The 13,547-nt window shown below is 48.4% G+C and overlaps 1 protein-coding gene across 1 annotated transcript in view; it reads right to left on the bottom strand.

Annotated features, from left to right (window-relative positions):
* The window catches only part of RNF17 (ring finger protein 17), a 3,010,943-nt gene that overhangs the window by 1,164,381 nt on the left and 1,833,015 nt on the right, over positions 1–13,547 (bottom strand). The window contains exon 23 of the mRNA XM_078657063.1: positions 1,010–1,127. Coding sequence (XP_078513189.1) covers positions 1,010–1,127 — 118 coding nt within the window. The remainder of the gene's footprint in view (positions 1–1,009; positions 1,128–13,547) is intronic.

Raw genomic sequence — 13,547 nt, 5'->3', positions numbered from 1 at the left:
CTTATAGCAACCGTTCTTAGGTTGCTTTTATAAGTCACTCTTTCATTGTTATATATTGATTTACAGGTGGTTTAAGAGTGCCTTGCTCCCTCTCTCTCTTGTTGTTCAACGTATCTCCATTAATCCACCAAAGCCATCGTCGATACAAAGGTTGGCGAAACATCCTCATCTGTTTGTGTGATGGCAGTGCTCAATCTTTCAGCTCCAGCCTTGAGCTCAATAAATCAAGTGCTGTGTGAAGAGGCCCGCTGCAGTCTAAATACTATATACTTCTCTGAAGTACCAGACTTTGGCCACTCTGGATGTAGTCGGACTCTACTGCATCTTGGTACTCATTCTTTCCCAATGCAAACTCAGACTTAAATAGGCACAATACCCCTCATAATGAACTACTTTCCAAACACTGAATTTCCGTCTTGCAGACGGATCCAAAATGATGACCCTTAAAACAAAGCAATGACAGAGAAAAACCCACGTCCCAGATTTATGTATGTAGATTAAAAAAGTGAATGGCACTCATAGCAAGCAGCAAATAAAGACGGCTGAACGTAGTCACTAAGTATTTATTCCTTCATTATTTCTCATAGACAGATGAAGCTGTTCTCACAGCAGGCCATCCAAATGGATCTGATAACCCCATCACATCTCAGTGCAGTAGTGATAAACCTGTAGGACCAACTTGTCATAAATAACGTGGAAGTTGGCTACAGACGTAAGGATTGCTATCATTGACCTGCAACAGCCTAAAGTCAGTTTTTTATGCATGTTAGAGATTAAATAGCATAAACAAATATGCAAACTCTTGACTCAACTTTATGGGAACAATCATTTAACAAACATATCTGAATGAGGTACTATATTAGATTTGACAACAGAATATAGACAAACTCTGATTGTGAGTCTGAAATAGAGGAAGAGGTTTACATTGCTCGGTACTCCTTTATTTCTACAACATATCTTAAAAAACAGATGATTCCAATAACAAAAAAAATGAGAAGAGCATACATACCCTGCTTTAAATGTGGCTAAATCAGCATCAACTAACAACTTGTTGACACTGATGGCTGACTTTCCCAAAGATTTAGAATCATAAAGTTCAACAGACAGCTTATTGTCCTGTAAAATACCTGTGCAAATAAATTTTCTTTAGAACAGTAAATCACAATTGGTCAAATTACAACAAAGCATTTGGGTTAACAGTGTTATTTTTTGTGTACATACAATTACGTTTACAAACCACAAAGCTTCTCATTTTTTGGTAGCGAAGACTTCATCCATAAGGGAAGCAAAAACCTTCACAGAAACCCTGAGGGAATATGTGGATGGACATACACCTTCAAATTCAGTGAGGTATGTCTGGCATAAGGAGGCGGTACTATTACAAAGGCCATGACGTACACATCACATTAACTGGAGGTTGACAGGCTATAGAGTATTCAATGAGAAAGTATTCCTGCTTTGACGCTAGACATGACACTGTTCAATTGCGCACAAATTACTTAATCTCCATGAGCAAACATATGTAAATTGTATTCGTTTAATCTCCACATGATGTACATGATCTAGGATTCTCACCAACCCTTCATCTAATGTACGGTGCTGCATTGCTTAACTGCTAACTCCATGATATACAAATACCAACACAAACATGCGTACACATTGGGAGGGTTTCCACTGTGCTACACAGCCTTTTGTCTAGGGCAATGCCATACAAAAATAAATACATAAAAACACTAACAAAACGCAAAGCTTAAGAGGTCAAAAATGTCCTGATGTTCATGAGGAGATGGGCAAGCCAGAAATGAGTTGAAAAAGAAGGGGAGGTTCCTGAGTTCTTTAATGAGGGGGTGGAGTAGGTGCCAGTATGAAGAAAATTCTACTTACCCAGTATGCATCTGTTCTTGGCATGTAGAGCTGTTTAACAGACTTTTGGAGGGCTAGTTGAGATGTTCGATGCTACAAAGTAGCACAGGATTCACTCACTGGCGTAGCTGCATATATTTCACTGTTGTGAAGTCAAGTAGTCATGCATGCCAATGGTTAATACTGTGACATTGAGGAGTCTGTGTGAGTTCTGTAAGACTCACATTTATAGGGAGAGTGGGCAGTTACGTAGTTACGTGAGAGTGTGTGGCAGTTGTTGAGTTCAGAGTAGTTGCTGCTGTCTGATAAACTTGCAGCATCGCGGTCATAAATACAGCTGTGCAACTGACACGGTACGGCAGAGCCCACCACAAATTACAACAAGACCCGGACTCAGACTTCAGCGGGCGGAGTGGTGCCAGAGCTGGAAGTGCCACACCTTGCACAGTACTTCGTCCACCCGGCCCACCCCACCGGTCTTCCTTCAACCTGCCACACAAGCCTCAGGTATGAGTGCCTAAGTTAGCCGGGGCGCTGCCTATCGGATCTAACCCTGGCGGCAATGCCCTTATGAGAATCTGCATGGCGCCACCTTGCCTGTTCATGTTGCTTTTCAGCAACTAGCACGGCTCCTCAGGTGTAGTGTCACTGACACTTTTTGTGGCGGGCGCAGGTAGATTTTTGGCTTTAAAAGTCAAGAGCCTCTGACTTGGAGGTGGGTTGGCATCCTTGAAACCATAGGAATTTCTTCAGCAATAGATTCCAAAGGTCACTGTTGCGAAGTGAATCCTTCCCCACTGTGAGTATTTTCAGTGTAATAAAGGTAACTTAATCCCCAAATCTGATTTAGATTCATGGATGCCAACATACACTTGTTAAATTCACTTTCTCTGGGTTTTCTCCTATGACCATCCTAAATGTATCGAAGCACAAGGGACTTACTTTCGGTAACGATATATCTGTAAAAAAAAAGTAGTTAGTGTTAGATTCCTTACCTTAGAATATCCCCAGGCGTCAGACTGGATCCGGAAAGTTTTACGTAGCAGTACCCCTGCACGTCGGTAGGCGTCGTCTGTGGCTCCGCGTCCGTCGTCGGGATGACGTCGTCTGAGTATTTAGACTCCGCCCTCGCGCGCTGACGTCAGTTCTTATACACAGCTTTTCGCGCCCGAAACGCAGAGCCATGATAAAAAACGACACTGGTGCCATGAAACTAGGGCCCTCAAAGGGAAGAACCTTAACCCTAGATCGGTGAACGGGGAGGATGGGTGGGTCGGTAAGGAATCTAACACTAACTACTGTTTCTTACAGATATATCGTTACCGAATGTAAATAACTTGTGCATCTGAAAGAAACAGGTTAGTGTTAGATTCCTTACCTTAGAATAGATACCCCAGCAATACCAACCCCGGTGGTGGGTCTGCAAACCAATGATCACACCAGAAAGGCCTGGAGATCAGAGCAACCGAAAAGCCATCTCTCCGGACTTGGCTGTCCAGGCAGTAGTGTCTAGCGAACGTGTGCAGCGAGGCCCACGTAACTGCCTGACAGATGTCCTGCAAGGGGACTCCCCGACCCAGGGCAGTAGTAGCCGCCATGGCCCGAGGGGAATGGGCACGCTCCTCTTTAGCCAGTGAATAACAAGCCTTGATGAACAAAACGACCCATCGAGAAAAGGTTCCGTTGCGCACCACCCGTCCCTTCTTAGCTCCACGTAACCAACAAAGAGCTGGTCGTCCACCCGGAACTGGCGTGCGCGGTCCAGGTAGAATGAGAGCGCATGTTTTGGGTCCAGGCGGTGGAGCCTCTCTTTATCTTTCGAGGGATGCGGAGGCAGAAAGAAGGTGGGCAAGGTGATGGACTGCCCGATGTGGAAGGCTGTGACTACCTTGGGCAGGAAAGAGGGACACGTTCTAAAGACAACTTTGTCCGGATGGACAGAGAGGGAAGGAGGTTGAGAAGATAGAGCCTGGAGCTCACTCACTCTCCTGGCAGAGGTGACGGCAACCAGGAATGCAGTCTTAAGAGTTAGAAGATGAAGAGGGCAATTGTGAAGTGGCTCAAAAGGAGCTCACATCAAATAAGTCAGAACAAGGTTCAAGTCCCACAGAGGCATCACGAAAGGAACAGGAGGAAACATGTGAGTGATGCCCTTCAAAAGAATCAATTTACAACAGGGGACTTGAAAAGAGAAGGCTGATCAGGAAGCCTCATGAAGGTTGAAATGGCAGAGAGGTAGCCTTTGATAGTGCCCAGAGCAGAGCCCTGCGGGGAAAGAGAAAGAAGAAAGAGGAGCACCTCTGAAAGGGGGGCAGAAAAGGGATCCACAGCCTTTGCTGTGCACGATGCCACAAATTTGTTCCTCCTGCAGGTGTATACCGATTTTGTGGAGGGACGCATGGCTGCCAGAATCACATCACAGACTTCAGGAGGCAAGTCAAATGGCCTCAACTGTCGCCGCTCAATATACACGCATGGAGGCGGAGACTGTTATGTGTGTAACATCCTTGGCATTGTAAAAAATGAAATAAATCACATTAACAAGGAACTCAGGGAGAACAATCAGAAAAACAAGGAAGATAATAAAAACATAAGCTTTTTAATTCGTCCTTCATATATAATACATTCTTTCGTAAAAAAGGTTTATAATAAACATAAATTCAAAATTAAAACCGTTTAAAAGAAGAACCACAATGTACAATTAATATATTAAAAACATTTAGACAAATGGTGGCATTATATTATTCTTATTCGACGCGCGTTTCGGCGTACAGAAGACGCCTTCTTCAGGAGCCACAAATTGTATTCGTTTTAGAAACGGGCAATATTGGCACTGTAATATAGACGAATGTTGTAGTGTAAGATCCTATTTCTTAATACATCTAGTAAAGGACAGTTACCATATGTTAAGCTACCACGTTGATATACACTTAAGCTGTGTTTCCTGTATAATATCCTTAGTTACGAACTACAATCATATGGTTGCAAGATTTCATTATATTCTGATATTAAACTTCCAGGCAAGAGGTTCCAAGGTCCAAAATTATTTGTATTAGAACGAATGGGACGGAAGTGTATACAGTCGAATTCTAAGCACTTATTGTCCGTAGTAGAAAATAATCACAGTGGTGCAGGATGTAACAAAAACTTTTTGAAACAAAATCAGACGATTTATATATAGATGTATATTGCTGAACTACAACGCTTATTATCCAACTTGATAACCAGTCGTGTCAGATCAGGATATGGCCGATACTCAATCGGTTGGTAAATGGCTGGATATGCCAAAAAATGGGGGACGCAACGGATCGAAGTCCCGGCGTCCCATGTCTGTTATACAAGGTATCAGTGGAGGTGGAGACTGGACACGTTCGGCTGGAGGACCGTCCCCTGCTGCTGCGACAGAAGGTCCTCCTGAAGAGGCAGATGAATCGGGGGATCAACTGACATGCTGAGTAGCTCGGGATACCAGTATCTTCGTGTCCAGTCCGGAGCCACAAGGATGACTTGGGCCCGGTCGCGCCTGATCTTCTTCAGCACTCTGGGCAGAAGTGGTATAGGCGGAAAGGCAAACAATAGGCCGCAGCTCCACTCGCAATGAAAAGCGTCTCCGAGCGAGTGCGGCCTTGGAAATTTCAACGCGCAGAACTAATGACATTGCGCGTTCTCTTCGGTGGCGAATAGATCTAACCAAGGCTCTCCCCACGTCCGAGTTCAGACGCCATTCGTGATCCATCATGCGCCGGCGGCTGAGTTCGTCCTCCTTGGCGTTCAGGGAACCTGCCAGGTGTTGAATCACCAGGATAACGCCCTGGTGTTCCAGCCACTGCCAGAGGTACAGAGCCTCCTCGCAAAGGGTCCACGACCCCACCCAGCCCCGTTTGTTGCAGTACCACATGGTGGTGGTGTTGTCCGTGAACACCTGCACTACACTTCCCCGGACAGAGGGAAGGAATGCCTTCAGTGCAAGTCGGATTGCCGACAGCTCCAAAAGGTTGATATTGAGCCGGGACTCCGCCGGAGACCAGAGGCCTTTGATCTCCGCCTCTCCCATGTGGCCCCCCCAGCCCAGGAGGGACGCATCCATCACTACTAAGTGCTCCGGTTTGGGTAGGGAGAGGAATCTGCCGCTGACCCAATCGCGGTCCGTGAGCCACCATTGCAACTGTTTCGCAGTGTCCTCCGAGATCAGGACGTGGGCGGACAGGTTGCCCTGATGCTGGGCCCACTGAAACTTCAGTTCCCACTGCAGAGCCCGCATCCGCCATCTGGCCTGATGCACCAGAAGGATGCAGGAGGCCATCAGCCCCAGAAGCCGCAGCGCCAACCAGATCGGGACTCAGGATAAAGGCTGAAAGATCGGAATCAAACCCTAAATATCCCGAACCCGCTGTTCAGGAGGATAAACCCGAAACTGCGCCGATTCCAGAACCGCTCCGATGAAGAGCAGCTTCTGAGAGGGACACAGGTGTGACTTCAGCACATTGATGGAGAACCCCAGCAGGTGCAGGAGGTTGGACGTAGTCTGGAGGTGACTGTAGGAGAGTGGGGTCTGCAATCCTATGGTCACCCCAGATTTTTGCTTTTTGCTTCACTGGTTTATGACTTTCCCTGGCTGTGTGCCTGCTAATCAGACCCACAGCCAAGCTGTTCTCTCTCTAAATTGACAACCATGTACTTTAGGTGCATTTACCAATTAGTACTAGGCCACCTTATCAGTCCCTGTACAGTATATCTTAGGTATCCAGGGCATAGGTGTACCCAGGGCCTACCAGGGGCTGAAGCATGTATTATGCCACCCCTGGCTAGCCATCTAAAACTGACACAACTGGCTGCACGACAGCTGGGGCAAGGTGGTATAATCTTCCTTTGCTGTAGATATAGTATACCTATATCTAAACCTAAAATTGACACATATCCTCCTATCAGTCACTCCTATGGCAGGCCTTAACAATCCTGAAGGCAGAGTGAGATGTGAGATGGTGCTCTAGCATGAGCTGAGCCCGTCTGCAGCTTGCGGTACCAAGTCCTAATAGCTGTTCCATGATAACGCTATACCATATACTCTTAAGTGCATTATCAACCTCGCGGTTAAATGCTAACTCTGGTATAACATTATCAAAACATGTCGAGTAAGGTGCCATACGAATTGGAATACTACCCACTCGCCAATTCTGGCGACGGGGGTAGCATTCCACCCTTCTAGAGGGGCACGACATGTATGTAACTGTGAACCCCGGTTAAAGTTAACTCGAGCCTTGGCATCACAAAAAGGATGCTGCCACCACAGACACAAGTCTGACCTCCTGCTGCTGGGAGTCCTTCCAGCGAGGGCGGCTTGGACAAAGGGTTTCCTGCCTTGGGAGGTGCTAGCATCACCCCAGACAGGATTTTGTGTATTGAGGTAGGGAGGCCTGAAAGGAATGAGACATGCCTGGGGCACACAAGGTGCCCTGTGCATACACCGGTTCAAACCAGTTCCTGGGGCACTCCAGCCCCAGCACTGTCGGGAAACCGGACAAAGGATAGGGGGTGTAACCACCCCCCTTCCTGGTCCCACCCAGGGGAGGGACCTAGTCAGTAGTGCAGCCCCCTTTAGCAGGATAAAGGTAGGAGCTGGTCCCATTCCAAATTAGATTAATCCTGAACTACTCAACAAGAAGAAACTCTGGACTTCGACGTTCTGCTCCACAGAAGACTGAAGAAATCTCCCTTGTGGGCAAGGAGTGTCCACCCTGCAACTGCAGGCACCATCAAGCGTTCAGCGGCTTCACTTTGTCGTCTTCCCTTGAGGATCCAGACTTCAGAGCCCGACGAGACCCGGATTCCCAGACCTCTCCGACCTCAACTCACATCTGCAGCAAAGCTGAGACCCGTGGGTGCGACGAGACACGTGGGACCGGCCATCTTGAACGAACCTGCACTTCGCTTCCAGCACGACTCCCGAGGACTAAGAAGCCCCAGCCCCGAGCAGCCCCTGCACCGAAGATCAGCCCTCCAGCATCCACGAGATCTGCGTGGGGCCCTTCTGCTTGTTTGCTGCTCGACGCGTTGTCTGGTCACTTGCCGGCTGGCTAGTGGTCTCCTAGATGACGAACCTTTGAATCTTCACTGCTGGTCTGGTTGCCCCAGACTGGCCCTTGCTCCCTTCCAAAAGAGGGGCACCCTGGACTCTCCTAGTCCGCACCAGACGCTTTCTCCACTCACCGCGTGGGTTGCCTTTGCCAAGGCCTGTTGACGCTGATTCCGGATCCAACACCGCCGACAGCGAGAGCCTGCGTGGGACAGCTCGTGCCTCCATCCTGGTCGTCGAAGACACCTCCTGGTCCACGTGGCTGCAGAGTCAAGCGTCCACTCTTCACCTGATCGCGACGACGACATCTGGTTCCTTCCTGGTTCCACTCCAGTCACTGGCTAGTGACTGTGAACATTGTCCCCTCTGCTTTCAGGTCTTCTTCTTCACCGATCCACCCTTGGATCGCACCGGACATCTTCCTCCTGGTCGCCTGCAGCATCTTTTCTTTCAGGCTCCATTGACTTCAACGCGAGAAACCGACACATTTTGGCACCTATGCACCCGCAGCCCGTGGGTGAGGTAACGAGAGCATTTCGGTGCTCAAGGGTAGTTTAACTGTCCTAGTGTCCAGTTCCACAGTCGTTTTAGTCCTACCTAGTAAGGATTGTCCGTACTCACCTTTCACTTGAACTGTACTCTCCATAGACGCTGTTACGCATCCCGCGTGTGAGTTCACACTCTGCACCCGCGTCCCGTGGGCCTCCTATTACTTACCTAAGGTTAGGATAGCGTAGTCCCAGCGGTCCTGCAGCCTCTGGACAGCTCCATTTCTTCCATTGACTCTCACATTCCATTTACTTAGTATATGGTTTGCAGTGCCCCTAGGGCACCATTGTAATTTTGTGCAACTTGTCGTATTTTTCTTAAGAGATTGTCATGTGCTTAGCCCTCTGACCTCAAAGAGTTCAGAGGTGTTTGTTAATAAAAAATATACTGTTTATTTTCATAACACCCTGTGTGGTGTCCTTTCATCTGGTATTCAAGGGGTTATATTGTGGTAAAACAGCTGGCTTCACATGCCAAAAGAGTTTAGCCTAAGACTGCTTTGTCCATGCTACCATTAGGATAGCTGGTCTATAAGGTTGACTTACAACCAATCACCATAAGGGTTGTTTGGACTGATACAAGGTGGTCACTAGAATTAGTGAACATCATATATCAGGCCAACTTCTCACAGTGACTGACGACTGTCCGGGCGAGCCTGCCTTCAACAATCAGTCGTCGAGATAGGGGAAGACTGACACCCCTAATCTGCGCAGATGAGCTGAGACCACCGCCATCACTTTCGTGAACACCCAAGGGGCGCTGGTAAGGCCGAAGGGGAGCACGGTAAACTGGAAGTGCTCGCTGCCTACCATGAACCACGGTGGGCCGGCAGGACGGGGATGTGAAAATATGCGTCCTGCAAGTCCAACGCTACCATCCAGTCCTCTGGGTCTAGGGCAGCTAAGACCTGAGCCAAAGTCAGCATCTTGAACTTCTCCTTCCGGAGGAAGCCGTTGACGTTCCGCAGGTCCAAGATAGGGCGTAGGCCCCCTTTGCTCTTCTTGGGAATGTAGTGAGAGTAACAACCACACTCTACTTCTGGCCCAGGAACGCGCTTGATGGCCCCCTTGGCCAAGAGGGACGTAACTTCCTCTTGCAGAAGTTGCAAGTGATCCCCCGACACGCGGTGGTACTGCGGCGGCAGGCTGTAGGGGTCGCCTTGAAGGGGAGGTAGTATCCCCTTCGGACGATTTGCAGCACCCACTTGTCCGATGTGATGGTGCGCCAGTGGAGGAGGTGATGGCGAACCCTGACCCCAACTGACATCAAATGGGCCTGAAAGCTTGGACTAGGAAGGCTTTGAGGCGGATGCTGCGGGGGTGGATGTGGACGTCAGTAAGGGCCTCATTAAACGGCAGTAGAGGCTCCGAATAGCGTGCCTGCGGTTTAAGGAACTCGGTGAGGAGGTTATTCCTCACGGCCGCGACGGGGAGCTCAAGAGCCAAGGCCTGGGCCGCCCTCGTCAACACCACGCTTTAAGCAGCCCCCTCCTCCGTAACCACGGTAGGAGGGGAGACAAATCCAGTGTCGGGCGAAGTGTCCAGACCACTGGCCTCCCCTAGCTCAACTGCCCAGTCCTGATACAACTGGCACTCCCGTGCCGGAGGGTCCTCAGACCCCTCCCAATCCTCCTCGCCTCCCATCTCCTGATAGTTAGGTGCAAAGGATGGGGCCGGATCATAGAAGAATTGTTCTTCTCTCGGCGTTGAATGCGGCGTCGGCGGAGGGGTCGTAGGGTCGACCAGCGGCGACCCGGATCCGGAGGGGCCCTGCGGCGTCAGGACCGAAGTCGTCGACGGCGCCGGAGCCGAAGCACCCGGCCCGCTTGGGCTCCCAGACGGGGCGGTGGGGCTGGAAGGCGTAACAGCGGGACCCGACTGAGGAGAGAGCAACCTCATGGCCATGAGGAAGGCATCGATCTCCTCCGGTGTCGCGTTCAGCCCAGGGACCGGCGGGTATGGAGCTGGCAGCGGCGCCTGCGGCTCCAGCGGAGCCGCGTGGACGGTGTCGCCCGAACCCCCTGCTGCATCGTGCGAGCGTTGGGGTGAGTCGGAAGAGCGATGTCGTCTCCTAAACTTCTTGTGCCTCTCACCTGAGGACTTGGAGCCCGACGAATGGTGTTGACTCGCCGAGCTGCGATGACTGTGGCCCGGCGATCGGTCCTTCGACCTCCTCCTCGACCTGGACCATGAATGGCGTGGGGCCGACTGCCAGAGCTCGAGGCGCTTTTGGGACCGCTCCCACCTAGCCTTCGACATCAAGGCCCGGCAGTCGGGGCACGACTTGTCGTCGTGGTCGGCCCCAAGGCAATACAGGCACCGACGGTGGGGGTCGGTAACCGACATCAGGCGGTTACAATCGGCACAGGGTTTGAACCCGGGCATCCCTACAGGCACCGAGAGTCTACCGACACGAATAAGGCGGCATCTAAGTACTCCGATGACGGACGCGGAGCCGCAGATAACGCCTACCGACGCGCAGGGGTACTGCTACGCAAAACTTTCCGGATCCAGTCTGACACCTGGGGATATTCTAAGGTAAGGAATCTAACACTGTTTCTTTCAGATTACTGATACACCCAATGAAGGGACAAGCCACAAATTAAAGAAGCACACATTACGACCAATGAATGAGTGCCTGCCTGCCCTCTGTTACTGAGAACTGCAGTCACACAGTCTGTCTCCGGTTAGTGCCCTTCCACTTCTGGTGCTCTATAGCAATTTCACAAACTTCTTCGAGTGTCTTCTTGCTCAAATGGGTGTAATTTCAAATAGTTATACGTTTCTGTTGTTTTAATTGCTTGAGTTTGCGTGCTAGAAAATGTCACTCATAGTTGTTGAAATCTCACTTATAATTTCACTGAAATGTCACAAATAGCAATCTGAAAACTTGGCAGCTATGATTGTCGTTAGGTGGAGAGGGTTTAGAAGGGTATAGATCCGGGTCATTATCTGTGTTAGGATCTGTATTGTAGTCTACCCATGGATCCGGAGTAATGTCCTCTGGGAGATCCCGATCCCCATCATCTTGGTGATCAGGTGACTGTGGTTGTGGTGAATTTGTATGTGTAATCAATAAATTTGGGTTAGGTGGGGAAGGAGGTGTGATAGGAGGAGGAGAAGGATTAGTACTAACATTTTCCCTTTTAGGTTGAATGTGGTAATCTTCCTGTATCTCTGGTTTCCTTTTAACTGGTACTTTTACATGAATATGTCCAGTTTTGGGATAAATCACCAGTTCTTTCTGTTTCGTGTCCATGTTGAAAGGCGGTACGTTGAAACAAGTCTCCTTAGATGGAAGAGGAGGTGTCTTGATTTTCGCTGCCGTAATGTTTGGTGTTGAAGGTTTCGGCCCGAAAGATTTAGGTTTCAGTGTCGAAGGGATGGTCACTATGACATGTTTGTATTTGCGTGCAGTAGGTTTTGGCTTGGTGCCGGAACGGGGCTGACTATATCCCGAGCTGGAAGGCTTTGGTGTAAGTTTCTGTGCCAGGACCGAAGACGGGGCGTTCAAACCTTTTCTCGGTGCCGACCTTGGCCTAAACAAGAATCAAAAAAGGGCCTTGACTCCTTACTCAGAAAGGCTGAGTCCAACTGAACTTATTAAACAAAACAAAAGCCAATCCTGGAACGTAATCCAACAACAATAAAGTTTCAAAGACAAGCTGCTTTGATTAAAGCAAAAACAACCTATTTATATTTCAAGCAAATTTATTCTTATTTTGTGAAATAATCGTTTTTCTTTAGCACACTGTTTGTCGTGCATGGAAAATACAAAATACAAAATGCATACAGTTATATGTACATTATATACAAACCAATAAATCAACAATTTCAAACACACTTGGCCATTCATTCGTACACCATCCTTTCACAAAAACTTTTTTACGTTTGATGCTGAATTTTTCTATCAAACCAAGGGGGTGGCGATGGGTTGCCCCTTTGCTCCAGAGCTAGCCATTATGTTCATGGGGCTTTTTGAGGATAAATTCATTTATCAAACTAACCCCTTTAGCAGCAACATTTCCCATTACATGCGATACATTGATGACGTATTCATGGTCTGGACAGGAGGACAAGAAGACCTTGGACAATTTGTGAGTTGGCTGAACTCAAGAACGATTGATATCCAGTTCTCGGTCTCGGCATCAAATGAATCCATTAACTTCTTGGACGTCAAAGTGGAACCTTTTAATGGAGGTTTAAGCACAACGTTGTTCCGAAAACCCTCCGACAGGAATAAAGCGTTGCATTACTCTAGTAACCACCCTCGGAGCCTGAAACTAAATCTGCCGTTCGGGCAATTTCTGAGAATTCACAGAAATTGTTCCAGTAAGGAAGAATATTTCAGACACGCGGAGCATTTGGAACACCGACTCATGCAGAGAGGGTACCCGAAAAAACTATTGAAAAATTCACTCAAACGAGCCTGGTGGACTCCTCGTGAGACTTTGCTTGAAAAAAGAACCAAGCCAGATGTTAAAAGGATGGTGTGTGTTGCCACTTTCTGTCCAGCAACTAACTTACACAGGAAGCTCATTACATCTAACTGGCATTTGCTAAAAAATCTGCATGAGGATTTCTCAGTGCCACCACTGTTTGCATACAAAAAGGACAAAAGTGTGGCCAATTATGTTGTGAGGGCGGCATTACCAACTATTAAGGCTCCCACATTACAAAGCCTGTTTGGATTACCTCCACCTAAAGGACACCACAAGTGCGGTACGTGCACTTGTTGTGTTGAGACTATTGAGGACTCAGTGTTTACATTCGACGATATTCATTGGAGGCACGACACCTTCACTAATTGCAAATCAAAAAACGTCGTTTATGCAATTGTATGCCCATGCCCTTTAGTCTATATTGGGAAAACAACACAGGAAATCAGGAATAGGATCACGCAACATAAATCGCGCATCCGCAGGAAAGTGGAAAATGCCCCATTAGTCAATCATTGGGCTAAGTGGAAGCATGAAAATACAGACTTGCGCTGGACAGTGCTGTCCAAAATTGAAAAAGACCCCAGAGGTGGTGACGTCGATGCCCAATTGTCTCAACGTGAG

Source organism: Lissotriton helveticus, chromosome 8 (genome assembly GCF_964261635.1).
Source record: "Lissotriton helveticus chromosome 8, aLisHel1.1, whole genome shotgun sequence".
Classification (NCBI taxonomy): domain Eukaryota; kingdom Metazoa; phylum Chordata; class Amphibia; order Caudata; family Salamandridae; genus Lissotriton; species Lissotriton helveticus.
Note: the sequence above shows the minus strand (reverse complement) of the source record. Positions and strands in the feature narration are given on the sequence as shown.